The 27,042-nt window shown below is 41.6% G+C and overlaps 6 protein-coding genes across 9 annotated transcripts; 2 read left to right on the top strand and 4 right to left on the bottom strand.

Annotated features, from left to right (window-relative positions):
- Nucleotides 1–155: 155 nt before the first annotated feature.
- LOC121787635 (isocitrate dehydrogenase [NAD] regulatory subunit 1, mitochondrial) lies at nt 156–3,139 on the bottom strand. Its single transcript, XM_042186433.1, has 4 exons — nt 2,522–3,139; nt 1,790–2,029; nt 1,003–1,081; nt 156–779 (listed from the first exon to the last, which is right to left on the bottom strand). The coding sequence occupies exons 1-4, from the start codon at nt 3,017–3,019 to the stop codon at nt 505–507; spliced, it is 1,092 nt and encodes a 363-aa protein (XP_042042367.1). The 5' UTR covers nt 3,020–3,139; the 3' UTR covers nt 156–504.
- A 3,300-nt stretch (nt 3,140–6,439) lies between these two features.
- On the bottom strand, nt 6,440–9,763 carry LOC121787029 (probable serine/threonine-protein kinase PIX13). Of its 3 annotated transcripts, XM_042185625.1 has the most exons (4): nt 9,218–9,293; nt 7,616–7,696; nt 7,399–7,514; nt 6,440–7,268 (listed from the first exon to the last, which is right to left on the bottom strand). In XM_042185625.1, the coding sequence occupies exons 2-4, from the start codon at nt 7,650–7,652 to the stop codon at nt 6,936–6,938; spliced, it is 486 nt and encodes a 161-aa protein (XP_042041559.1). In that variant the 5' UTR covers nt 7,653–7,696; nt 9,218–9,293; the 3' UTR covers nt 6,440–6,935. The 3 variants fall into 3 exon arrangements, with proteins under 3 accessions (XP_042041559.1, XP_042041560.1, XP_042041558.1); XM_042185626.1 differs by lacking the exon at nt 7,616–7,696 and having other exon boundaries at nt 9,218–9,763; XM_042185624.1 differs by having other exon boundaries at nt 7,616–9,761.
- Nucleotides 9,764–11,130: 1,367 nt separating this feature from the next.
- On the bottom strand, nt 11,131–12,498 carry LOC121788102 (protein EXORDIUM-like 5). The gene has a single exon (XM_042186978.1). It carries the CDS (start codon nt 12,248–12,250, stop codon nt 11,225–11,227), a length of 1,026 nt encoding a protein of 341 aa, XP_042042912.1. The 5' UTR covers nt 12,251–12,498; the 3' UTR covers nt 11,131–11,224.
- A 508-nt stretch (nt 12,499–13,006) lies between these two features.
- On the bottom strand, nt 13,007–14,654 carry LOC121787485 (amino acid transporter AVT3B-like). Its single transcript, XM_042186217.1, has one exon. It carries the CDS (start codon nt 14,457–14,459, stop codon nt 13,158–13,160), a length of 1,302 nt encoding a protein of 433 aa, XP_042042151.1. The 5' UTR covers nt 14,460–14,654; the 3' UTR covers nt 13,007–13,157.
- Nucleotides 14,655–19,409: 4,755 nt separating this feature from the next.
- LOC121786033 (mitochondrial phosphate carrier protein 1, mitochondrial-like) lies at nt 19,410–22,394 on the top strand. 2 transcript variants are annotated; one of them, XM_042184544.1, is made up of 6 exons: nt 19,410–19,833; nt 20,635–20,984; nt 21,068–21,111; nt 21,520–21,734; nt 21,825–21,949; nt 22,051–22,394. In XM_042184544.1, the coding sequence occupies exons 1-6, from the start codon at nt 19,705–19,707 to the stop codon at nt 22,082–22,084; spliced, it is 897 nt and encodes a 298-aa protein (XP_042040478.1). In that variant the 5' UTR covers nt 19,410–19,704; the 3' UTR covers nt 22,085–22,394. The 2 variants fall into 2 exon arrangements, with proteins under 2 accessions (XP_042040478.1, XP_042040477.1); XM_042184543.1 differs by having other exon boundaries at nt 19,413–19,845.
- A 1,169-nt stretch (nt 22,395–23,563) lies between these two features.
- Nucleotides 23,564–26,875, top strand: LOC121788111 (calcium-dependent protein kinase 26-like). Its single transcript, XM_042186987.1, has 9 exons — nt 23,564–23,703; nt 23,939–24,727; nt 24,801–24,944; nt 25,025–25,177; nt 25,328–25,443; nt 25,592–25,759; nt 25,885–26,109; nt 26,194–26,339; nt 26,473–26,875. Exons 2-8 carry the CDS (start codon nt 23,998–24,000, stop codon nt 26,326–26,328), a joined length of 1,671 nt encoding a protein of 556 aa, XP_042042921.1. The 5' UTR covers nt 23,564–23,703; nt 23,939–23,997; the 3' UTR covers nt 26,329–26,339; nt 26,473–26,875.
- The last annotated feature ends 167 nt before the right edge of the window (nt 26,876–27,042 follow it).

Here is a 27,042-nt window from a genome sequence, read left to right as displayed (position 1 = left end):
TAACAAAAATAGTAAATTATAAATAAAACAAATATTCGTGGACGGATGATGCGCGTGTCGAATTAGCTTCCCCTCCATTTATAAATAGTTAGTGTTGGGAGAAGAATAACATAAGGAGAGATGAGTGTATTAAAAGAGACATTTTCAACCAAAAATAAGCAAAACCAGACTTGGAACAATATTATACCTCATGTCAATTAATAAGTATAGCATATGCAGAAGTAAAACATTGCATAACTTCCACAATTTGGGGGTATGAAGCAACAACAATAAAACCCCAATGCTCATATTTTCTTCTTTCTTTGTGAGACGATTCACAATCATTATTTTGCTCAGTCTTATCTGGGGAGCGAAAAAAATAGTTATGTGTGAATCATTATTTTGCTGTGTCTTATCTGGGGAGCGAAAAAAATAATTATGTGAAAATGTAAAAGATCATTACAAGAAGGGCGCGAGGCTTCTTGCGAAGCTCTAAATAAGTCCGGCAATCGATGTTAGAGGAATTCATTCGAGATTTGCGATGACAGCATCCACAACTTCTTGGGTGGTGCTGACGCCGCCAAGATCCTTTGTTCGGTATTTACCTTCTGATATGACACGCTTCACTGCAGTTTCTAGCCGGTCAGCGAAGGAAGGGAATTGCAAGTGTCTTAGCATCATGGCGGAAGAGAGTAGCAATGCTACTGGATTGGCCTTCTTTTGCTCTAGTAATTTCTCGTTTCCTACATTACCCGCAGAAGCACCTTGCTCGAAAATGGCATGATCTGCTCCTACGTTCCCTGAGAGAAGCACAGTCACACCTATTATCACCCTTGTTCTATTTCACACATTGCATGATCAATGGTAATTATAAGACGTAAGTGAAGTGCCCACGAGCAACATCAACATGTCAAATCAGAAATACAAGTTCTGGAAATGCTCTCCCTACTTACAACATGTCTCACATCCATAATTTTGAGCATACGAGGGGAGAAAGTGGCAAAATTTACTAATAATGCGTACCTCCAGGCATGACACCAGTACCACCAGCAATACCAGCAGCTACATTGGAGACCAGGTTCCCATAGAGATTTGGAGTCACCTACAAATTAAAAAATGCATATTAACAAGCTGTAGCCAGAACACTTGAATATAAGCAAAGGATATACTAGGATTATGCATACAAAAAGTAAATTCAAGAGGAAAAATATATCATGTTGATCATAAATCATATGTTCAAAACTTGAAGGGTACAGTTTGACCCCAGAACCCAACATCTTATTTGTAAACAGAGAAACAAACAACGGAGAATATGATTAGTTCCAAGATTCCTTCTCCTAAACACATTTTCCCTGCAACTTAGTTTCATCAAACAATAAATGAAACCATAAATGATAGAAAACACAAACTTCATGCATGGCTCTCTATAAAAGAAGTGTTCCTAACTGGTAAATAACAAGAAAAGAATTAAGGATAAAGGCTTATGCATCACTACAGAGGGTCTAAGTTTTATGCACTAGCGTCTTATTGAAAGCCTCCTCTAAGATACATCTTCATGTGAAAGTGAAACCAAGCATCTCGACTTCAAGTTCAGATTTCAAATGTAAATTATTACCTAATTTTGCAAGAAAAAAGGACATTTCATCTTTGTAAATGTTGATATGAAAATTTCATGCTTTCAATTTGAACCAGAAAGAAAATATGAAAACACGCAGCTTTTGCGACTCACTTAGAAATTCAAGTACTGTACCATCTGAGCCAAAGTATATGGTCCAAGTAAAATGAAAAACAGAAAACGTTAGTTCCTTACCATAACATCAAACTGCTCTGGCTTTGAAACAAGTTGCATGGAGCAGTTATCCACAATCATCTCATTATACTGGATACTAGGGTACTTGCTAGCAATCTCCCGACAGGATTCCAAAAACAAACCATCTGCAAGTTTCATAATATTTGCTTTATGCACAGCAGTCACCTTCTTGCGGTTGTTCAGATAGGCATACTCAAATGCATACTTTGCAATTCGCTCAGAACAGAACTTTGTTATCACCTATCATTTTGAGATAAATCAGAACGATGGATCTTTTCCAGTGATCATCTTAAGCATGCACATTCATACAAAGGTTGCAAACGCACCAAAAAGTGGCTAGAAAAAGGATTTTATAGTAGTAGTATATTCTGAAGGCATGGCCAAAAATGCTAACAAAGTGGGCACATTATACAATCCGAGATGATACACAGGACATGAAAAATTACTTGCATCAGCAAACATATGTAGAACCATGACTCTTACTTTCAATGATCATCATCCGTACTCGAACTAGATTCTGACTAATCAAAAAGCATACAATATCCAGAAAATAAGTGTTTGCTTGTGTAATTAGTACAAGATTGATTCTAACACTAGGGAACATGCATTACCAAATTATGCATACGATCATGAAATCCAATCCGACAATTTCAAAGCTATTTCCGAAATTCAGCAAAATTGCATAAAGAGATAAAAGAAATAAAAACAACAGAAAATTGAATAAAAAAACACCTTCAAGCTCTCAACGACTCCAGGAACAACCTCGTGCTCGAGGCCAGCATACTCTCCCTCGGTATTCTCCCGGATCACAACAATATCGACATTCTGGTGGCGAGTGGGGAGCCCCTTGAGGTTAAAGCAGTGCACCAGCGAAGCGTAGAGATCGAGCTCCTTCCTCAGCATCACGTTCAGCGAGCTCACGCCTCCGCCGACCGGCGTCTTCAGCCCGCCCTTGAGGCACACCTTGTTCTTCTTAATCGACTCGATCAGCTCCGGCGGCACCGTCTTCATGTCGCCGTGGACGTCGTATTTCTCGAAGTAGACCGGCGCGTGCATAGCCTCCATCACCTGCTCCACGGCGCCGGTCACGAGCGGGCCGACGCCGTCGCCGGGGATCAGCGTGACGGGGCGCGGGGTTCCGTCGCCGGGTCGGGGCATGTACGTCACGGATCGGGTGGATCCGGCGCTGGAGAGGAGGTTTTTGACGATTGGAAGAGTTCGCCTCGACATCTTCAGTAACAGAGAAATTCAAATCTGTGAAATTAGGGTTTGGATTGGGGGTTGCTGCGGTGATGAAGGCTCATCAAGTCAATCAAGGTGGAGAAAAAGGAGAGAGAGGGAGACTTGCTTTTTTAGGTATAAAAAAGCAAAAGTAATGATTAATTATGTTAATTAATTAAATTTATGAGAATTTTCTCCAGGTTAAAATATTAAAATAATGGAGTATATTCAGTATGTTTGGGCTTTTGTAATATAAAATCATTGTCAATTCATAACGACTCTAAAATCAAGTAGTTATTATTGGCCTTGAATCATGAAAGAGAGAGATCTTATTATATACCATAACGATCTCTTCGAGTGTCTCAACAATCTCCTGCATTGATGGTCTGTTCTTCTGCTCAATCTCAAGACAAATGAGAGGAAGTAGGGTTATCATCAATGCTGATCTTGAAGGATATCTCCTTTCTAAACGTGAATCCATCACACTCTTCAACTCCACTCCACTAGATTATGTTGTTTATCCGGATGATTCATGTCAACAACACGCATCTCGGTTAGCATCTCCATCAACACCACGCCAAATCCATAGACACCGCTCTTCACATTTAGATGCCCAGTGGCAACACACTTCGGAGCAACATAGCCATACCTTCCCTTCCTATCACCCTCTGGCAACATACTCTACAGCAGCATAGCTTGTCGTGGTACGACTGATCAATGACTAGAAACGTCATATTATGTCACAGACCAAACATGAGAACTTATTTGAAAAATAGTACCCTTCATCCAAAAATAATTTCCACATTTACTTTTTTCATTTTAGGTAATTGGATCTCGTTTTCCACTAACTCATTATACTCATATTCTATTATAAAGCTAATATATAAAAGTAGGATTCGCATCCCACGAATTTTTTCTAACTACTTTCCTTCACTTTTTTTAAAATCCGCACGAGTTAAAGTGGGACTAGTCTTCGGTGCCAGAGCCAAGTTTCCTATTTCGTGGATCCATGAGCCAGCATTGCACTGTCATGTTGAGCTATCTCGTCCACGTAATAGAGCATTTGTTTCTCAGTGCCACGCCCAAGAATCCTCCTCGTCTGAATATCCTGTAAAATGCAAAAATCGGGATGCATTAGGAGTGTGCAATTTAACTTCATAGTCACATGACTAATAGATATCAATCTTTGAGATAGAGTGGGAGCATATAAACAATTCGTGAGTCGGAGTGTGAGTGAAATTTCAATAGTGCCAGATCCCTCAATAGTAATCAGCTCCCCATTTGCAGTTTTAATATACGACTTCGTGTCAACATCAAAGGTAATAAAATCATTTCTATCTAGAGTCATGGTATCGGTTGCCCCACAGTCAAATATCCAACCCCTCGAACATTTATCGGCACTACTATGAACATGAAATGCAACAGAATTTTCAAGTAGGGGTGCAAACTGATTTCTAGACATATAATTGGGGCAATCTCAAAATTTCTACACAGCCTGGGGGTCAATTTCTAATTTCGAATAGTCAGGGGGCCAAGATTTAATAGCAAGGGGTCCTTTTTGATATTCACTATTTTGATGGGGTAAAAAACGTGAATTGCAAAACATCAAATTAGGGTTTGGTCTTGCGCCTTCACTGCGCCGTCTGAACCTCCCGCCCTCTCGGCGAAATTGTCGGCGCCCCTTATGTTACCACCGGTGGATTGATTCTCCTAGGCAGCGAGGCCTTGCCCGATGGCGGCGAGTCCGTGGCCGATTTCCCCCCCAAATGATGAGTCGGCACTATCGCCGCTGGCTTCTCCGGTGGGTGAGGGCGACGCCGGTGGCATGATGCGACGTCGAGCCGCCTCCGTCTTCACCCATCCATAAGCTGCCTCTACTGATGGGGTCGACTCCTCCTTCAAGATGTCTCTCCGAATTGAATCATACCCCTGATTCAACCCGATCAAAAACTTGATCAAATGCTTCTCGTTTGAGTGCGTTCTGAACTGGTCAATTCCCTTGTCACAACAACTAATCGGCTACTTTTGGCATCTGTCGATGTTGATCCACAGCCCGTGGATCCTCCGGTAATAAGTTTCTAGATCGAGGTTTCCCTGTTTGATGTTTATTGCCTTCTCTTCCAGGTCGTTGATGTGGTAGTTGTCGGCTTTGTTCTTGAATGTCACGGCAAGGTTGTCCCACAACGCTTTGGCTGTTAGATGGTGCGCGAAATCAGCGATGATATCTTTCTCGATGTTGTAGACGATCCACGAGAACACCACCAAGTCATTCTCTTCCCACTCGTCGAACCCCCTTGCTGCCCGGTTTCGGGGGTTAGTTTCTGATGTAAGAATAGGCTCTTCGGCCTCCTATTTTCACCTTGATCAGCCTTGACCATATGGGGTAATTCTTCCCATTCAATTTGAATGCGATGGTGACGCTTTTGCTATTCTTCAAACTGGTTATCTGTTCTGGTTTATTATCCTCTGTATCTGACATTTAGAGTGCAGATTCTGGTTTCTGGTTGGAAAAGAAAAGGTCGAGAAATGATATATTTGGCTATGATGAGAATTTTCTGAGCCAAGATCGTTCCTGCTCTGCGGCCATGTTGAATATCAGTGGGAGAGATCGTTCTTGTATTTCAATGAATAATATGATACAAAGATTACATATTTATAGGCCAGATATTTTCTACCTAAGGTAAACATAATTTATAATTAATGATATTCTATCTTTGGCATGATATTCTCCCAAATATATCACACATTATTCCCTGATTTTTTGCGATCTTCATTCTAACACAAATAATGAATGAGATAAATAATGTTACTAAGATGGAACAATATTAGGTGGGTCAACAGTGTAATTTCCATATTCTACATTATGATGATTAATTCAATACGAATATTATTCTAAAATATGTACATAAAACAATAATTCACTTTCTTTATGAATTGTACTTTTATAGCTTTCAAATTCCATGCAATTCATTCAGTCATATATTATCATATGCACACCATAACTAATTAATCTACAATCTAATGATTTAATAATTGTGAAGTAATAATGGTCGGCGGCGGAATGCAATTACTAGTATTTAGTATTTATTTAATTGATAATTGTGAATTGGAATTCAGTTACTAATTATAATTAAAATATAAATAAGATGTATGTGTAATTTATATGAAGCTGATTTTAAACAATATATAAAATAAAATAAGTCATGTTACCGTATATACACAAAAGGAGTAGGAATACGTATGTGGAGATACGCAATGCAGGCCAAGATTCGAAATCATAATAACAGTAATTAAGTTGATAAAATCCTTCTTCTCATAACTAATTTAGTCAAATTTAGATTTATGTTGCACTCTCAAAATCACCTGAAAAACATGAAATTTAACATTGTTAGCAATTATTCCACAAATTTTGATTTGAGTGAAATTGTATTTGGCGTGAAAGATAAAATTTGGTTTTGTATTCGAAATATAATCAATTTGCTCAGTCACACATATCAATTTGAGCTATATACATATGTATCGCATCAACAGTTTCGAAATCTACTTCACACACATCATGCTTCTTTGTTGAATAATCAATTTTGTTGCTCATTTGCTAGCTAATTAAATTTTCTACTGATATTTATGATCGGGTTAATTCGATAACAAATTAAGAGCGCTCTCACCACGCGCATGCAGAGTAACTATGCGCGTGGTGGGAGTGGATAGGCACGTTTAGCTTCCTTCCTCGGTTGATTTTGGTGACGATACTGTTGTTGCTGTTGAGGCACACTCCTATCATTCGCACGATAACTAGAGTGCACCCGAGGTTGCCTGGGCCGTTCCCTCACCATCTCGATCTCTTCGAGCGTCTCAACAATCTCCTGCATTGAGGGCCGGTTTTTTTGCTCACTCTCAACACAATTGAGAGCAAGTTAGGCTATCTTCAGTGCTGATCTTGAAGGATATCGCCCCTCCAAATGTGAATCTTAACACTCTTCAACTTCCTCCTCTCCTGCAAACTGGGCTTTATCCAATCCACCCGATTATGTTGCTTAGCCGGGCGGTTGGTGTCGAGAGCACGTAGCCCGGTCAGCATCTCCACCAACACCAATCCAAATCCATAGACGTCGCTTTTCACATATAGACGATGCCCTGTGGCAACATATTTCGGGGCAGCATAGCCGTACGTCCCCATTAGCTGTGGCGAAACATGGGACTTGCTCGCGGTCGGCCCCATTCTTGCTAGCCCGAAGTCAGATAATTTCGCGTGGTACGACTGATCAATGACAAGAAATATCATAACACGAGAAGTCATCCTAAAAGACTAGTCTATTTGGTCTATAAATTTCACACCGGTTGTGAAGACAACGGATGATGTTGGGATATTAGAGTCGGTAACAGAATACCTGGTCGAGCAAGATGACCTTTCTATCGGAAGCATGCAAGAATGCGAGGTCTCTGGCTGCTCCGATCAGTATCATCAGCCGCGTATCCCACGGCAGCGGCTGGACAGCAGCACCCCCTAAATCATCATATTCATTCATCAACACCACTTTTCCAATTAGTTGTTACAATCACAAATATACAATAAATGGAACAAATGAATGAATATGAATCTCTTACTTCCAAATAGATGATTTTCAAGGCTGCCTCTCTGCATGAATTCATACACAAGCAGCAGTTCTTTCTCATCCCAACACTATCCTATATTGGCAATTGAAACTAAAAATATAACATATAACTGTCCCACATCGGTGTCAAGAGAAAACTGAAACTAGTATATAAGTCTCATGGGCCCCTCCTCCTATCACCAATTGGTTTTAGGATGGAACCCATGGATTTCTATCATAGTATCTGAGCGGGTCGCCGAGTGTGGGTCAAATTTAACTGACCCAGCAGTATATCTGGGCCGAAACCGAAAAAATGACTGACCCAGCAGTATATCTGGACTTAAAAATTTGGGCCAAGTGGTCCAACCGATGGAAAAAAAAATTGGGCCGATTGTCCAATCAATTAAAAAAAATTCAACCCCTCCAAGCTTCACCTTGAAGGGTGGACCCATGGATTTCCGATGGAAAAAAAAATGAACCTTGGAGGGTGGACCCATGGATTTCCGATGGAAAAAAAAATTGGGCCGATTGTCCAATCGATTAAAAAAAATTCAACCCCTCCAAGGTTCACCTTGAAGGGTGGACCCATGATAAAATTCAACCCCTTCAAGGACCCATGGATATCAACCCCTTCAAGGACCCATGGATTTCCGATGAAAAAAAAAATTGGGCCGATTGTCCAATCGATTAAAAAAAATTCAACCCCTCCAAGGTTCACCTTGAAGGGTGGACCCATGGATGTGGACCCATGGATTTCTATCATCCTAACAGCTTGACAAGATTCCGATGCGACAGTTTCCCGAGAAAATCTTGTGGACCCATGGATTTCTATCATCCTAACAGCTTGACAAGATTCCGATGCGACAGTTTCCCGAGAAAATTCACCTCCGACCGCACACACACACACATATATAGAATCAACACATCATCGCAAATGAAAACAAACAAACATACGATTAAAAGATAACTGGAACAGCACATGACATACTCCACTTATATTGAATTTTTGAAGGAAATATGCTTCTACTTGGATCGTAACAATAACTGACCTAAGGCTGAAACAAAAAATAAAGAATGATCCAACAGTATACTTGAGCAGAAAAAGTTCAATCCCTCTCTATCCTATCAATCGAGAACCGGAACAACTATATATATGTCATGACCTACTCCACTTGTAATCAATTGTATTATAGAAGGAACCACATAGCCTTCTATCATGATACTAGAGTGGGTCGCGATGATAAACTGAAACTTTAAGTGGCCCAACAATATATTTTGTTGAAACAAAAAGAAAATGATGGACCAAACAACATATTAACGTCTAAAAAGTCCAATCCCTCCAAAGTTCTTGTTCCGAGGGACAATGTTGAAAAATGTAAACAAACAAATCTCCAATCAAGAGAGAACTAGAATAACTATATAAACGCGATAGCCCACTCTACTTATAACCAAATTTTTAAATGGAACCATTGTACGTTAACTGATCTAACAATATATTATCTGTACCGAAACAAAATGAATGACTAACCCAATAGGAGTTTTTTTTAAAGTACGGACTCGAGGGACAGTTTTGACAAATGAAAACAAATAATATCCCACATCGGTGCAAACAAACCTGCCATTCCTCAAATCCCTGGAGGCTCTCAGGATTGAGCTTCTTAACCGCGACCACCGTCAAGCCACCCTTTATACACCTTCCCGAACCCACCCTCCCCGACCACTGTATCGCTCCGGAAGTTTCTAGTAGCCGCCCGAAGCTAGGCGAACGTAAAGATACTCAAACTAGGGTGCGGCAGCATCTGCGGAGTCTGGGCCGGGCTCGACCCCCAGAATCCGCTGCTGCCGCTCGACGCCATCGTCGTATCTGTCGTCGCCGGCGTTGAAGAGCAGAGCTCCCCTGTGGTGGGAGGGCTCCGATCATCAGAGCTCCAGCAGATTCCCATCAAAATGCAAAATATGATCAATTCTCTATCAATCCACTTTGTTCAAATTTATTGATCATTGGAGTTTGGAGAAACGGTTTGGGGTATTTATGATTATGAGGAGTGGTCAAAGAGTTGGGACTTTGAATATCGCAGCCATTTCATGAAGGTAATGAAGATGTGTCCCCACCATTGTTGGAGGGAAGTCTAAGGTTGTTAGATACTCTGAATAATACAAAAACAGTTGTGAATTGTGATTGTGATTGTGATTGTGATTCATCCTTCTCAGTTCTCACTTTCAAAAGTCAAAGCTTAGGATAGGCTCCACCTTCCGTCCACCACGAATTTACAAATTTTCAATTTTTTATTTTTTCAAATTTCTATGTTTGGTTGGTTTTGTTTCGGTTGCTATAGATTATATCGAAAGGCGATTATTCTCTATGCTAATTTGTAGACATATCGAAGAATGAGACACTTAGCATAACAATTTAGAAGGCCTAATTGGTCTTTTTTATAAACAAGGAGAGAATTGTTATTTACTCTCTCCGTCCACTAAATGTATGTTGTTCACATTTGCTATTTCGGTTCATCCACAAAATATTGTGCATTTTGCTTTTTTTTCATGGTATTGAATGTTTTAGGCTTTAGCAATGCATGCAAGGTAGATTTTTTTTGCGATGTTTCACAAACAAAAAGTGATAAAAAAATTTAACTTTCTTATATGTGATAATCATGTACTTCCTCTGTCTCAACTAAATTTAGTTATTGTTACTAATATTTTGTACCGATGGATCTTTTGTTAGACCAATGGTGTTTAGCTTATGAGATAGTATAAAGCAAAATCTGAATCCTAATTTTTACAATGGCAACCCCAAATTTTAACAAATATGTGCATAGTGTTATTCGCATTGCAACATATATATTTTGTACCAGTAGATTTTAGTCATGTCTGACTACGTATACACGAGTTCCATTTTTCGAATCTATCATTGGGCATGAGAAATGCTTGTGGTTCACGATGGAGCCGGCCGACCCTTCCCCTCTTGCGCATACAAGCCGTCCCACCGAGGCACTACTCATCCGTCTTACAAGATCTTGGTCCATTTAGATTGTTTGTACCTTGGTATAAAAAATATCTATGCATAGAGGCAAACCCAACATTAGTTTTTGGGGCCCAACAAACCAACCTATGGTCTTTATCATGATCGGCTGCATGTGCAATTTAATTTTTAGATTTAATTACAACTACTTTCCTATGTTGAATGTACTAGATATTTTCCTACATAGTATTAAAGAGAATAGTATAAGATCATGTTTTGTTTTTGAATGTCTTCCTTGGTCGATCTTTTTGTACCCCACCGAAACGCAAAAAATAATAATAATAATAATAATAATAATAATAATAATAATAATAATAATAATAATAATAATAATAATAATAATAATAATAATAATAATAATAATGGATTGAGTTAACAATATAGTAGTAGTATACTCCGTTCCTTTCTTCACTTTACCCCTTTTTGTCTTTTTCGAAAATCGAGTAAAAAATCCCCTAATTATAAAGTGTAACTTACTAAACAAAATGATTCTTGGGATAGCAACATAGCATAAGTCGAGTAATTGACTAATTAACAACCAAAAGTTGTGTTTGATTATACAACAAAAATCGACAAAAACTATAGTTTGAAAAAAAGGAGTTAATTAACAGCATTGGGGCCCACACAAGCTTTGAGAACTGGGCTCCAAACCCACTGCACCAAAAACTTCCTCCCATTCCGGCCGTTCAAATTGAAGGTCCGGCCGCCGGAATCCCTCATCACCTCCCCCATATACCCTCCGCCGCCCCCGCTCCCGTACAGCCCCTCGCAGAGGTCCCCGATCTCCGTGGGCGCCGTGGGGTCCTCCCCCGCGTACCACGCGTTCACGAGCGGGTTCGATGCCAGCTCGGCCAGCTCGTGCGCGATCACGCTGATCATCCCGTCCAGCCCTGGGTCACCATTGGGGGGCCGGAGCGCCCCTGGCCCCCCTCCGGCCATGTACCCGGGGACGGCGAAGGGGTACGCGCAGACCTCGGGGCACTGGGCCCCGGAGTTCCCGACCCACGCGTACGGGAGCGTGTACCCGACCTCGGACGGGAACGTGAAGTAGTGGAACCCGCAGACCGCGCGGCAGAAGTCCTGCATCGCCACGTCGGATGCGGTGAGGACGAGGAAGGCGCCGCTCCGGTGGTCGACGGCGGCGGTGGTGGCGGCGGCAGCAATGACGGATTGGATGGAGAGGCGGGTGAGGGATTTGCCGTGGGAGTAGCGGTGGTCGGAGAATTCGCCGGAGATGAGGAGGCGGGAGGAGATGTTGGCGGCGGTTTGGTCGGAGTAGAGGGAGAGGGTGCGCCACCACTGGGAGACGGAGGGGGAGGGGGAGGAGGGGTGGGAGATGGAGAGGAGGAAGTCTTTGATGAGGAGGCGGTGGGAGGGGGGCCAGCGGCCGTACCAGATGAGGTAGAGCTTGATCGGAGAGGAGAGGACGGGGCCCATGTGGTACCGGAGATTCACCAGGTTGGAGGACCCCTCGAATCTTTTCGAGGCGGAGATTCCGCGGGGGGGAATCTTGGGGTTGAAGGAGGAGCTCATTGGCTTTAAGTTGAGGGGCTGTTTCGTCGCATTGTGGGAGTGGGAGTGGGCGGCGGCGATTAGTGAAGTGAGGAAGAGTAAGTGTATGAGCATGGCGGCGGAATTGTTGCGGTGGCGGTGGCGGTGGCGGTGGCGGTGAGTGATAAAGTGGGGAGAGAGTGAGTGAGTTTGAGCTTTTGAAAGAGAGAAAGTATTCAATATTCAGCTGGTGACAGCTAATTTGCAGCTGCGGTGGTGGGGCGTAACCTTTTCCCGGGGTAACTATCGGATTTATGCATAAAATAGTTATAACTTTTTATGTCTACGATTAAAGGGTTCCGTATTTTCATTAGCGTCCGTCTAAAAATAGTCTCATTATATTTTTGCTATTAATGATAAGGATAGTGATAAATATTGAAAATCGATTCATAAATATTAGCTCATTTTATATAAATTAAATATTTTCTCCGTTTTTAAAAATAGCAACTATTTTTAACAACGGGCTAAGAAATGGATAAATTTGGATGACACGTGGGCTGTCACAAGTCATTGTCTGATTACGTAGATAAATCGATAAAGACGGTGATTAAGACAAGATCTCTCTCTGTCCTCTTTGAGACTGGGCTTGGCTCTTTGCCATATTGGGCCTCACTTGTGTACAATCGATTCATACGGGACAATTAACGGTGGATAGATGGATTATAACACACCACACAAAACACACATTCACAGTCCCAGTATCTTAATTGAGAATTGCCATCACATCATCAATTCCACAGGCAGAAAAGAAATATCACAGCAAAATACCTCTATCAATGTGAGGCATACATAAACCATCAACTGCTTCAAAAGATAATATCCAAATTTCAATTTACAAATTCCTTATTTCCATTATCAGAAAAATGGCTGCATCAAAGAGCCAACAAAGAGGCACTAAGTATACATATACAGATTGTATTCTCCCAATTTAGAAAGAATCTTGGACAAAGAAAACCAACACAAACAAAACTGAATCACAAAATCATACCTTCACAGAGAACATCTCCTGAAGGGAGTAGCAAGTTCCTATAACAGCAAGAACTGTCCCTACAACAATCACTCCCAAATCAAAACCAGCTCTCCTCAAGTTCATCTCATCCTTGAATGTCAGATAATGGAACAGCGCCGGCAGCACGAACCCCAGAATACAGCAAGTGCTGCTCCCGACAACCGACAAGAAATCCGCGAAATTCGGAACAAACAGCGCCACCAAACACACTGCTAAAACCAGCATCCATCTCATCCAAATGCAGTACCTCCCCTCCCAAAACCTTCTCTCGAACACCTCATAGACAGGATTCATCATCAATGGAAATGTGAAGAATAGATTGATGCAAAGCCCTAATTGAACGAAGGTGCTTAATAGCCCTTTCCCCATGTTTGCAGTGATGATGTCAGCGGTATCCGGACCGAATGCGAAGTAGCCCATCACTCCGAAGGAACCGTAGATTGCGGCGATGAAGATCATCGTTAGGCATAGAATTCTCCCGAATTTGGATTTGTCTTTCATCTCTGATTCGAGGGGGAGAGCCATCCCGACTCCTTCGAAGGAGTAGACAGCAACGCCGAGGCCGTAGAAGAAGGTGGAGAACGTGCCGAACGCCTCCACCGGCGGCATATGGCGGCTGAATAACAGGGCGTCTTCGATCATGACTAAGCCCATCGCGGCGAGGTCGACGATGTCGGCGAAGATGCTGAGGGGAGCTAGTAGGGTTAGAGATGGGATCGAATTTAGGGCTAATTCGAAGGGGAAGCACGCCCAAATGTATAGGGTTTTGGCGGAAAATCCCCAAATTGTGGCGGAGGCGGCGAGCTCGTAGGAGGAGGAGAAGAGATTGGCGAGGGTGTTGCCGATGAAGATGAGGTAGCCGACGCAGAATCCGGCTTGGGAGAGGACGATCAGGAGATCGACGGCGGATCGGCCGATTGAGCCGCAGACGGCGAAGCCTAGGTCGCCGAAGGAGGCGATTTTGTTGTTGGAGGAGGAGCAGGTGGATTCGTCGATTCGTCTGCGGGTGACGACGAGGAGCATCATGCCGTGGTAGGTGAAGATGGAGACGACGAAGACGGTGATGAGGCTGGTGAGCCAGCCGGTGCGCATGAAGGTGTAGGGGAGGCCGAGGACACCGGCGCCGACGATGGCGATGAAGACGTTGGCGAATGTTTTGGGCTGGGAGGAGAGGGCTGCAGGCTTGGCTGTGCCGGAGGTGTCGAGGAGAGGGGTTTCTACTCGCGGCAGGGAATGGGCGGAGGATTCGCCGTCGGTGAGCTTGCGGATCCCCATTTTGATTTTGATTTTGATTTTTTAGGGTTTTTTCAGGTGGGAAAGAACACAAAGATGAAAGGGGGGGAGTTTTATAGAAGAATTTGGGATATTTTGTTGAAAGAGGAAATGGTGGAGATTGAAGAAGAGAAATATAGATATTTGAAGAGAAATATAGATATTTTTGTTAGCTTTTTGGGATATTAATAGATGTAAATGAATGAAGCTCTCTCTAATTTGTTTTCTAGCTGATTTTTATAGAGGGCATTCTATTTAATTGAATGTAGCCCAGGTGGATAGCAACTGTTCAGACCAATTCAATCTCAAAAGGTATCTTTATAAAGGCACCAAAAGGTATCTTTATAAGGCCACTCGCTTCGCTGTCTCGATGCGATCTCGTCTCACTGAAGCGATGCAGCACTCCCGTCCTGTCTCGTCGCGTCCCATGGCCCTTCGTGGAGATGAAGCTGGCGAGCTCTGGCGCGAGGCGTGACGCCCACTCGCCTGCCTGCGAGTGGGCGTCGTCATGTTGACGCAATAAATATTTTTTTTAAATCGATTTTTCGAAAAAAAATATTTATATATAAATTAAAATTTTTAAACAGTAATATTACGGTTTGTAACGGTAAAAAAATTTTTCTTCTTTTATTCTATAAATACTCTCATTACTTCTTTCATTTTAAACACAAAATCACACATCTCTCATCTTTTTTTTTCTTTTCATCACTATCATATCATCTCTCTTTCCTCTCCAATTTCTGCAAAAATGTCCGGTGACGGAAACTCCGGCGGCGAGGGCGGCTTCGACTTGAACTCGTTTGTCGACTGGGGGGCATGTACAATGTTTTGGGTGCTTCCGGTTCCGGGTTGTCGATTGCGTCAGCTCGTCGAATTTGGAGCGCAGCCACGTGAGGTAGATGAATTCGGCGTCGGTATCGGCGTCGGGATGCTTGGAGGAGGAAGGGAGATTGGGGATGAGGGGAGTAAAGAAGGATTGGAGTGAGAGGAGAGATTCGAGGGCGTATGGTGGCGGAGAATTGGGGGTGATGAAGGATATGAGAAGGGGGAGGTTGTTGACGTGAGCTCTTGAGGTTAGAAGTTGTTGCCCCATGGTTTTCAGCTCCGAGAGAGTGTGCTTCTCTCTCTTCCTCTTCTGATTCTTCTTCTCCGATGCGACGGTTGCCATGGATGCCGGAGAGAGAGAGAGGAATGGGTTTAGAGCATCCACAGTGGTGCGGATGTCCCGGCAGACATCCCAAAAACACCTCCTGCCACGTCATAAGGACTTCCCACTGCACTGCCACGTCATAAGGACATCCCACTGCACAGTGGCGGACATCCCCAAGGACATCCCGACGGACTTCCCACAATAATAAAAATTCACAAATTCACCAAATTAAACAATTTACGGAATTAAAATTTCGCCACGATTACGGAATTAAAATTTCATTAAATAAAAAAAAGAAACGTAGAGAGAGATACTCGTTAATACAAGTGGTGCGAATCAAATGAAGTTCAGTGAGCCGTATTTATAGAATTTTTGAAAAAAATATAAAATAATCGGAACGTTCGCGCGGACGTCTGTGGGGTCAACGCAATGGCGGACGTCCGCAAGGACGTCGCGACGGACGTCCCGGGAACGCCGCGGAACTCCGGTGTCCGCAGCAGACGTCCGTATCCGCGTCACTGCTGCGCAATGGCGGACGTCCCGCGCGGAACTCCGGTGTCCGCACGCCGGCCGGACGTCTGCCGGGACAGACGCCATTGTGGATGCTCTTAAGCCTTCGAGGGTTTATGTTATTTTCTTTATTTATTTTTTTAAGTTTTTCAGTTCAACCTTTTGTTTGTTAAATATCACTATCAAGGCCAAATTATTAGTTTAGGCTATCTAATTAATCTAGGCCCAATATCATCTATTTTATGGATAATTTAGTTTTGTTAAATTTATTAAAATACTACCTCAATAAATGGAAGTGATAATCATAAATGGAAGTGTTATCTAAGTCCATCCGCAACGCTGTGTCTTATCCGTCTATTAACCGTCTCATCTCTTCACTATTCATGGGCCCCACTGTACTTTTCATCTCATCTCTTAACTAAGAGACAACACCTGCAACCCTTCATCTCTTAACCGTCTCTTAACCATTTTATCCCTTAACTATTCATTCAATTTCATTTTTTATTTTTTTCCAACAAATTCAATTAATAAAAAACACACTTCATTAAATAAAATAAAAATACAACTTAAAATAAAAAAACACATAATTAAAATTCAAAACAAAAATAAAAATTACATAATTTAAAATATAATTTTATAGAAATTAAAAAAACTACTCCGCCGGCGAATTATCCCCCGAAGGCGGTGGCGGTGCACTTAAGCTAACTGGAGACGAAATACCAATTTGTCTTGCCATTAGGGGTGAGCAAAAAAACCGGTAACCGAATATCCGAACCGAACCAAACCGAAATTTTGAAATTCGGTTCGGTTTTTTCGGTTTTTCGGTTCGGTTCGGTTCGGGCGAAGAAAAAACCGAAAAACCGAAAAACCGAATTATATATATTCTATTAATTTAATATATTATATTATATATAATATATGTATTCTTTTAATATATTCTACTATATAATATATATTATATGTATTATTAATTTTATATTATATATAAATATTCTATTAGTATATATAAAATAAAATAAAATACACATATATAAATATATATTTATATTATATTTATTTTTTCTAGGTTTTTCGATTTTTTTTCGGGTTTTTCGGTTTTGTTCGGGTTTTTCGGTTTTTAAGTTCGGTTTTCAGTTTTTCGGTTTTGGTTTTTCGGTTTTTCGGGTTCGGTTCGGTTTGGATTTTGAACTAAATTCGGTTTTTTCGGTTTTGGTTCGGTTTTGGCAAAAAACTGAACCGAAACCCGAATGCACACCCCTACTTGCCATATACTCAATTCCGGCAAGATGAGCTTGATATTGTAGAGGCGTCATGCGGGAAGTGTCCGCCATCGTGGAGGTCAAGTACATGGACAATAGGGTGTTCGAACCCGAGCCCGCCTGACTTGATTTGCCTCGGCCCCTCCTCCCTCTAGCCGCCTTCTCCGCCTTGGTCCCTTGCGGCCGACGACGCCCACGTGAGGAGCCCCCTGCATCGGTGGCCTGCCCTCAACCTCTTGTGAGGCGCTGCCTGACCCGCCCTCACTAGACGAGTATTGGCCACCCGCCGTGTGCTTCGTGCGCTTCAAGCTCGAGCCCTGGCTGGACTGGACACCGTCGGCCCACCTTTCAACGTCTTTGATGGCCTCCCAAACATCGACATGTTTGAATTCTTTGCCGTTGTCGTCAAAGAAGACTTGCAAAGCCACTCTCATAATGTCGGCTCACTGGCTTCGCTTTGTTATTGAGCTTCTTCATTCTTGTAGATGTCGCAAAATTTTTTGACATCTCTGTCGACGCGGTCAAAATGACTGCGGAGCATCTTCAGCGTGCGGCGGCGGGACCGAGCCGGCTTGTTCTCGTTGTAGGCGGCAGTGACCTTTTCCCAAAAACACTTGCGGGTTTGTTGATTCCCGACGACGGGATCGTACGAGACGCTGAGCCAAGCGTTGAACAGGGTCATCGTATCCGCCCGGCTGTATGGATGACGACCTATATCCTCCTCCTCCTCGGCCGCCTCCTCCTCTTCCTCCACGGCGTCGAATGCGCGACCCCTGGAGCTTCCACCGCCGCGTCCTCCTTCCGAATTGGGTTCATCCGAAAAATCCTCCCTAATTTGGGATAATCCCTGCGATTGCCCGTACCTCGGGGCGGAGGGACGAGAGTATGCTTCCACATCAAAATAGGGTGGTTGGTACGCCGGCGTCGACGAGCCTTGGGTGCCCGGTGTCGAAGAACCGGAACCGGCAGCACCCAAGACATTGTACATGCCCCCAGTCGCCAAACGTGTTCAAGTCATATCCGCCGGAGCCGCCCTCGTTTCCATCGCCGGACATTTTGAGATGAAAATTAGAGAGGTGAGATGAAAATTGGAGAGGAAAGAGGGATGATTTGAGAAGAATAGATGTGTGTAAGTGTGTTTGTGTGTATAATGAGAATGAAAGAGGAATATTTATAGAGTAAAAAAAATACCGTTGAACGGTAAAAACGGTAACATTACCGTTATAATTTTTTTTTATTAAAATCGTTTTTTTTTAAATGATTTTTTGCGTCAGCGTGACGATGTCCACTCGCGGGCCGGCGAGTGGGCATCACGCCTAGCGTGTGGCGAGCTGTCGCGCCAGTCGTCCCTCCGGGACGAGACGCTCGACGAGACGGGACCGGGACGGAAGGCTGCAACGTTGTCTCGCGGCCGTCTCGTCTCTCGAGACGAGACCGAGACGCCCGCGAGATGCGTTGCGGATGCTCTAATACTAGTGGAGTGTGGGCGTTAAAGTACATAAAGGTAATATTCCCTCCGTCCATGACTAAATGTTTCATAGTTGATCGATTCGGGTTTTAAAAAATTATTTGATTTTATAAAAAAAGATAGTACAAGTTAATGGAACATGAGTCCTACTTTTATACAATAATTTTATAATAAAAATATGAGTATTATGAATTAATGGAACGGGGCTAAAACGGTTTAACGTCAAAGCTGCCCGTCCGATACAATTTGCGCAATTAATATGCATAATTACATACTTATATTTATGTTTTCATATAATGTTTATTCTATAATATTCAGATCCTATCAATGTTTGAACCAAAAATTGATAGATGCATCGATAAACTTACCAATCATATTTTTTAAAACAATCTTTCATAGTAGAATAATGACCAAAGAATTGGATTGGGCCTTTGCCCACAATATTTGAGTAAGAAAAGTGAGAGATGGAATATCGCACAGTAATGTTCATATCCAAAATCAAACCCAACAACATAAAAGTGTAGTAGTAAAACAAGAGCTTAATAAAGGTTTAGGAGCATAATCAAGGATTAGGGCTCCAATCCAGTCCAATTGAGGCAAAAGATTTGAACTTTACTCTGCATGTTTGAACATGAATTAATCCCTTCTAATTTTGCGGGTCTCAGCATGGAAACGTGGATCAATTTGACAACAACAACGACAATGAAAAGTAGCTGCTATATACGACTGGCTCCTGCAATTTCGCAGCTCTGATGCCGAATCGAATCGAAATTAATTGAATTGGCCCCGCTAACTGAACACTTTTAGCTCCGAGTATGATTGAGCGCTGCTGAATTCGTTTCAAGCGACAGGAATTTGGGGATGGAGACGTGGCGGCGGCAGCGCAACATCGAGGAGTTCTCGAAGGGGTATTACGGGGTGTGTGCGGCGGGAGGAATGCTCAGCGCCGGAGCTACGCATCTCGCCATCACCCCTCTCGATGTCTTGAAGGTTAACATGCAGGTTTTGCTCCGTTTACGATCTCCAGCTTCATCTGTTTCTATTATGTATGCGTTTTGACGATGATTGCATTTGTTCTTAATTCCTAATTGTGATTTTGGGCATAGAAATCCGAATGCGGGGCCTTCTAGAATCCGGAAGAAATGAATTTGTGGGTAGAATTGTGTTATGTTTGTGCAGTTGGTAGATTTCTTCAATTTCTGCTTGTTTTCTGAGTAGAATTGTCGAAATGATTTCCATCGTGTGTAACTCAAGGTTCCTGAGTGCTACCTTTTTATGAGATGATAAATGTTGCTGGAAATTAGAAGAAAAAGAGGTGGTGGGAAGGGGGTGGGGTGGGATGAGGGGAGGGGGGGTGAATGTGCCCTTGTTGTGTGTGTCAGTTTAGCCCTAATTGAGATTTTGGGCCTAGAAATCCCACTATGGAGCCTTTTACTATCTGAAAGAAATGAATTTTCTGAATAGAATTATGTTTATGTTGACAGTTCATGTATTACAGTTATAGGTAATCCCTTCATTTCCCCCTTGTTTTCTTAATAGAATTATGCCATGTTCAATGGTTATATCAAGATGATTTTGCGCTGTGTAGCTTATATAGTTAGGTTCCTGAGTGCTTACTTGTTTTCAGATGAGAACTGTTGCTGAAAATTAGAAGCAAAAAAGAACAAAGGTGGTGGTGGTGTGGAGGGGGATGTGCCCTGGTTGTGTGTGTGTGTGTGTGTGTGTGTTTTATCCCTAATTGCGATTATGTTGTGTTTTTCAGTGTTACATTTGCTGATTTGCACGTTTCAGGTGAATCCAGTGAAATATAATGGCATCATATCAGGGTTCAGTACTCTTTGCCGAGAAGAAGGTGCTTCGGCTCTTTGGAGAGGTTGGTCTGGAAAACTTATTGGTTATGGTGTACAAGGTGGATGCAAGTTCGGTCTCTATGAATATTTCAAGAAACTTTATGGCGATCTACTGGTGAATCAGAACAAGGGTGTCATATTCTTCCTCAGCGCTGCCTCTGCTCAAGTCTTTGCTGACATTGCTCTCTGCCCGTTTGAAGCTGTCAAAGTCCGAGTTCAGTCACAGCCAAGTTTCGCCAATGGCTTGGCCGATGGATTTCCTAAAGTTTACTCTAAAGAAGGGTTTTACGGGTAAGTAAAGCGAACCCCATCAAGTTTAGTTGAAATTTCACCTTGGGAAAAGTTGACACGTGTTGCGTTAAAACGTTTTGCAGATTGTACAGAGGACTGCTTCCGCTCTGGGGCCGTAACCTTCCATGTAAGTGTCCTTGCTTCAGTCTTCTTCATCCATTTCATTGCTTAATGTGCTTGCTCTTACATTTTAGTGCTTGGGCTCTAAAAGTTTGTTCCCAAATTCGTTGGAAATATTGTTCACCTTATGCCTTTAAACGTCTCGTAACACCTGTCCTTCGAGCTTCAGCACATTTCCAGTAACCCGAGTTCATCTATAGATACGAACTATAGGAAGTCGCTACATCAGTCCCCATGAAGCCCAGAAAGATGATCTTTTCCACTAAAAAACACTCTTTGCTCGCTGCATTACGTTATTAGTCCATACCGACATCTAAAGATCACTAGGGCGTTATAACCTGTGGCTGAGAATACACGTTTTCATGTATGATAGCTTCGCATTTGCTACTGCTGACTGCCATCCTTGTTTTGGCAGTCTCCATGTTCATGTTCACAACGTTTGAGCATTCTGTGGATCTAATGCATCGCAAAGTTATACGAAGAAAGAGAGAAGACTGCTCGATACCCCAGCAACTTGCTGTGACGTGTCTAGCCGGGTATTCAGCTGGGATTGTTGGTGCTGTGCTCTCCAATCCTGCTGACAACATAGTTTCATCTCTTTACAACAAAAAGGCTGCAAGTATACTGCAGGTATTTCGCTAGGATCGATCAAATCAGTTCATATTGGTTCTTGTAGCAACGAGTATACAAATATATATGTCGCCCGTGTTTTTCTTTCAGGCGATAAAGAAGATCGGGCTTGCCAATCTGTTTACTAGAAGTCTCCCCGTTAGAATTGCAACGGTGGGTCCTGTCGTTACGTTGCAATGGTTTTTCTACGACAGCATCAAAATGTTCACGGGACTGTAAGTATATATAACCACTCCGATTGTTTACAGTTTCTGCTCAGCTATTGTCACCCTTCTTCTCATCAGAAGAAAACATTGTGTTTTTTTCGGGTATGCAGACCTGCAAGCGGAGGGGTGAGGAACGCTTGTTGACTATCATCGGCCAGCCAGTGACAAAGGCAACGGGGGCTTGGCCGGTGCCAGACAACGGCAGGGTCGGGTGGACAAGAAATGGACCAAAAATGAAGCTTTGGGGAGTTTCAGTCATTTTTGGATAGATGGAGAAGAAGGAGAAATAATCAATAACAGCTTTAAATTTCTTATTTTTAGATAAATTAATTTTTTAACCTAATGGAAAGTGACGTTTGGGTAATTTGAATGATAAATTTAAAGTTAGATTTATATTAATACTGCTTATTTATTTTCTAGTAGAGTAATAAAATATCCTTACCCTTTTTATCTCTTTTTTTGTAGCTTCCTACTTTTTTAGAGTCCATTTTTAGTTCGTTCATTAACAAGAGTATCAATTAATTTTTATTATCAAGGTCTTATATTTTATTAACTTATTTCATTTATATCTTATTTAAAACAAATATTTCATCCGTCTCAACTTAAGAGTCATGATTCACTTTTATCATAAATGGTAAGTAAGTCTCACATTCCATCAACTTATTCCGCTCATATTTTATTATAAAGTAATATATATATATATATATATATATAAGTGAGACTCATATTCCACTAACTTATTCAACTCACTTTTCTTTATATTTCTTAAAACTCGTGCCCTAACTAATTCGGATTCTTAAATTGGGACGGAAGGAGTATATATAAGTTGTATATATATTCTAGAGTAAAGGTCAAAACTGGTAATGAACATATGCCAATTTTACGAATTTGGTCTTATACTTTATCTTTTGAATTTTTGCATCATGAACATTTCAACTCGGATCACAATTGGTCCTACACTAACAATTCCGTCAATTTTTAAACGGTTTTAACCCAATTTTGACCGATTTTGATGGTTTTAACAGTCTCATTCTGGCTAAAACCGTTTAAAATCGGTCAAAATCGGGTTAAAACCGTTTAAAAATTGACGGAATTGTTAATGTATGATCAATTGTGATCCGAGTTGAACTGTTCATGATGCAAAAATTTAAAAGATAAAGTATATTACCAAAATCATAAAATGAGCATATGTTCAGGACTAGTTTTGACATTTACTGTATATTCTACTAAATTTTTTCCACTCACTTTCTTAACATTTTTTAAAACCGAGCTGATAAGAAATGAGACTTGTAAATTGCAATCACGGACATATGAGAATTAACTATAAAGATAAAGAAAATGGTTGGCGAAAAGATACTGGAAAATTAAATGAAAGTTATTAGAAAAAATAATTTTATAGAGAAATTACAGTAGAAAAAATAAGATTAATTTATATAGTATTGTACATACAAAATGCATAGGCATAGCATATTCTTATTTCAACAATAAATACTAGTACTACACCAAATTATACTAGTAATACTTAGAAGGGGAATTAAATGCAAAAATTAATATATGTATCTATCATGAATGTATACAGCAGTTGACGAATTAAACGCGCAGCGGTCCGACACACATGTATATATACATACACACACGAATTCCTTTGACTCAATCCCTCTCTCCCCATTTTTCCCGGCAATGCTTCAATTTTATCTCGAGATCTACAAAGCCTCTTCATTTCCTCTCCATCAATCCATCTCCGCATCTGCTTAATCATCTTCGTACGTTTCCTTCTCCTTCGCTTTCGAATTCTCCTTTCTCATTTCCATTTCCATTTCCGCAATCATCTATTTATGCTTATTTATCGTTTCGCTTTTCATTTGATTATTCATCCGATCTCCATCGCCATTTCTGTTTATTGCCATGAATTAGCTTTTATTTGAGTTTTTCCGTTGTGTAGTTGATTAATTGGCGTATAATTGTATGATTGAATCGTATTCCGTTCATAATTTCCAGAAAAAGGGGGGAAAGAATAATTGGATGGTGGAAAGGGGCAGAGAGAGATTTGGGGTTTGATGGGCAATACATGCCGTGGATCATTGGGAGACAAGCCTTCAGAGGTGTACAGTGAGCCGGAAGAGCAGCTGAATTCGAAGTCCGAGTCCTCCTCCCGGAGCGGTGAAGACGCCCACCCGAGCCCCAAAAAGGAGCATGGTTTGCCGCCGGTGATCTGCCCCAGCAAAGACAGCAACACCAGCAGCAGCATCATCATGACCCGAGGCATGGCCAACCAGGCTCACTTCGTCATGGGCCACAAGACTGCCAACATTCGCGACCTATACGTGCTCGGGCATAAACTGGGGCAGGGGCAGTTCGGTACGACTTATCTCTGCACTGAGATTGCCACAGGTTTACAATTCGCTTGTAAATCGATAACGAAGAGGAAGTTGATCTCCAAGGAGGATGTGGAGGATGTTAGGAGGGAGATTCAGATAATGCACCATCTGTCTGGTCACAAGAATATCGTCACAATTAAGGGGGCGTACGAGGACACTCTGTATGTCCACATTGTCATGGAGCTTTGCAACGGAGGTGAATTGTTCGACCGGATTATACAGAGGGGGCACTACACGGAGCAGAAGGCGGCTGAGCTGACTAAGATCGTCGTAGGTGTTGTTGAGGCTTGCCATTCGCTCGGAGTTATGCATAGAGATCTTAAACCAGAGAATTTCTTGTTGGTTAACAAGGATGATGATTTCTCTCTTAAAGCTATTGATTTTGGGCTCTCTGTTTTCTTCAAGCCAGGTACTAGTAACTAATAACTACTTCTAATAGCTTCGGATGTCTGTTTAACTTTGTACGCCGTTTGCTTCTTCAGGGCAGATTTTCACTGATGTGGTCGGAAGCCCGTATTATGTTGCACCAGAAGTTCTGTTGAAGCATTATGGGCCACAAGCAGATGTATGGACAGCAGGAGTCATACTCTACATATTGCTTAGTGGTGTGCCTCCGTTTTGGGCTGGTAATGAGTTTGTTTATATACCCATTGCTTTAGAGATTCGTATCCTCATTCCAAACTGATGATTTATGTTGGTTGTTCAGAAACACAGCAGGGGATATTTGATGCTGTTTTGAAGGGTCACATTGACTTTGATTCCGACCCATGGCCACTGATATCGGAGAGTGCTAAGGATCTTATTCGGAAGATGCTATGCATGCATCCTGCAGACCGTGCGACTGCTCATCAAGTATTAAGTGTGTTTGTTACCCTATCTTTAATATTGTATTTTCCACTTCGTATGTCAATCAAGTAATCCTTCAGCCTGTGCGACTGCACACGATCGTTGTTTGCACTACTCTACAAAGACATCTTTAATTGGTTTTTTTGCTTGAAAACCATACTAGGTCATCCTTGGATATCTGAAAATGGTGTTGCTCCTGACAGAGCCTTGGACGCGGCTGTACTTTCTCGCCTTAAGCAATTTTCTGCAATGAATAGGTTGAAGAAAATGGCTTTGAGGGTATGTAACGGACGCAGCTAAATATTTATAGCATTTTTCTTTGAAGGTTCTCTTCAATTTTGAGTCTTTTATCAGTTTAAGGCATCTTTCAAACAGTTATCACAAGATTTAGGAAATAGAAATAAATGGGATTCTACTCTTGCTCCAGGTAATAGCTGAAAGCTTGTCAGAAGAGGAGATAGCCGGCTTAAGAGAAATGTTTACGGCCATGGACACTGACAACAGTGGCGCGATCACATTTGACGAACTCAAAGCTGGTTTGAGGAAATATGGTTCCACATTGAAGGATACAGAAATTCGTGATCTTATGGATGCGGTATGGGCGTATCTTGTCAATAAGTTTATAGTCTATATGCTTCTTGTTCGGTTCTTCAGTAAGATTTTTTGTTAATATGTTTAAAGTTTCTGTCATTCATAGTTGAATTGTTATTATGCTTGCAGGCTGATGTAGACAACAGTGGGACGATTGATTACGGAGAATTTATAGCAGCGACGATGCACTTGAATAAGCTCGAGCGTGAGGAACATCTTTTGGCAGCGTTTCGATATTTTGACAAAGATGGAAGTGGCTATATTACATTTGATGAACTCCAGCAAGCTTGCGAAGAACAACACATGTCGGATAACTTCCTTGAAGATATCATCAAAGAAGTTGACCAAGATAATGTAAGTCACCTTACTTTGTTGAGTGATGCAAGTAACTTATCATGGATATGAGTTTAGTTAATCCTCCCCGGTATGTGATTCCAGGATGGAAGGATCGATTATGGGGAATTCGTTGCTATGATGACAAAGGGTAATGCTGGCATCGGAAGGCGGACAATGCGAAACAGCTTGAATATGAGCATGAGAGATGCTCCAGATGCCCTCAGCTTTTCGCTTTAAACTTGCCACAGGTATTTAACACAACTTTTTTTTGCCTTCATCTCTCTCATTTCTAGGTTTATGACAACAGGTGAAGCTCTCTTTATGTTTATAATAGAAATCCATTATTTCATTAGTTTATTGAAGTAGAGATTTCATCATCAGGTCTAGTGAGACAGCATACCCCTTACCTGACCTTCACCCATCAATTCAATCCTGATTGATTGTCCTATTAAACCGTTAGCCCAACTCGCATAGGACGAGGGCGCAGTGTACAGGAAGAAGAATGTTAAACAAGGTTCGGCTAAATATGCCTCTTAAAGTAATGCGTGTTCGACAGTACCCGTGTCTCTGCGAAACTAGACAGGTTGTGACCTTCATACTGGAGATAGGAATGTTGTAATTTAGATAGTGAACTTCTGCTACAGCTGCTGGTGCTTGGGAATCTATTTTTTAGTGTTGTAATTTTGTCTTTCTTTTGATTTATACCAACATCATATACATTAGTATTTAACGAAATGCAATCAATTTTCTACAAGCAATAACTGAGTATTTGTAGATTCTATAAGGTATTGCATTTGCTATGATTTATACTAGTATTATATTCTACTTGCAGTTTCATTTGCTATTGCAATCTCTTGCAACAGAATTGTGTGAAAATATGTATATTAATTTTCTTGAAAAGACCATAGTTGCTTGGGAAGTAATACAAGGCCTCCATCGTGAATGTAAAGA

The sequence above is a fragment of the Salvia splendens genome, chromosome 22 (genome assembly GCF_004379255.2).
Source record: "Salvia splendens isolate huo1 chromosome 22, SspV2, whole genome shotgun sequence".
Taxonomy (NCBI): Eukaryota; Viridiplantae; Streptophyta; class Magnoliopsida; order Lamiales; family Lamiaceae; genus Salvia; species Salvia splendens.
Note: the sequence above shows the minus strand (reverse complement) of the source record. Positions and strands in the feature narration are given on the sequence as shown.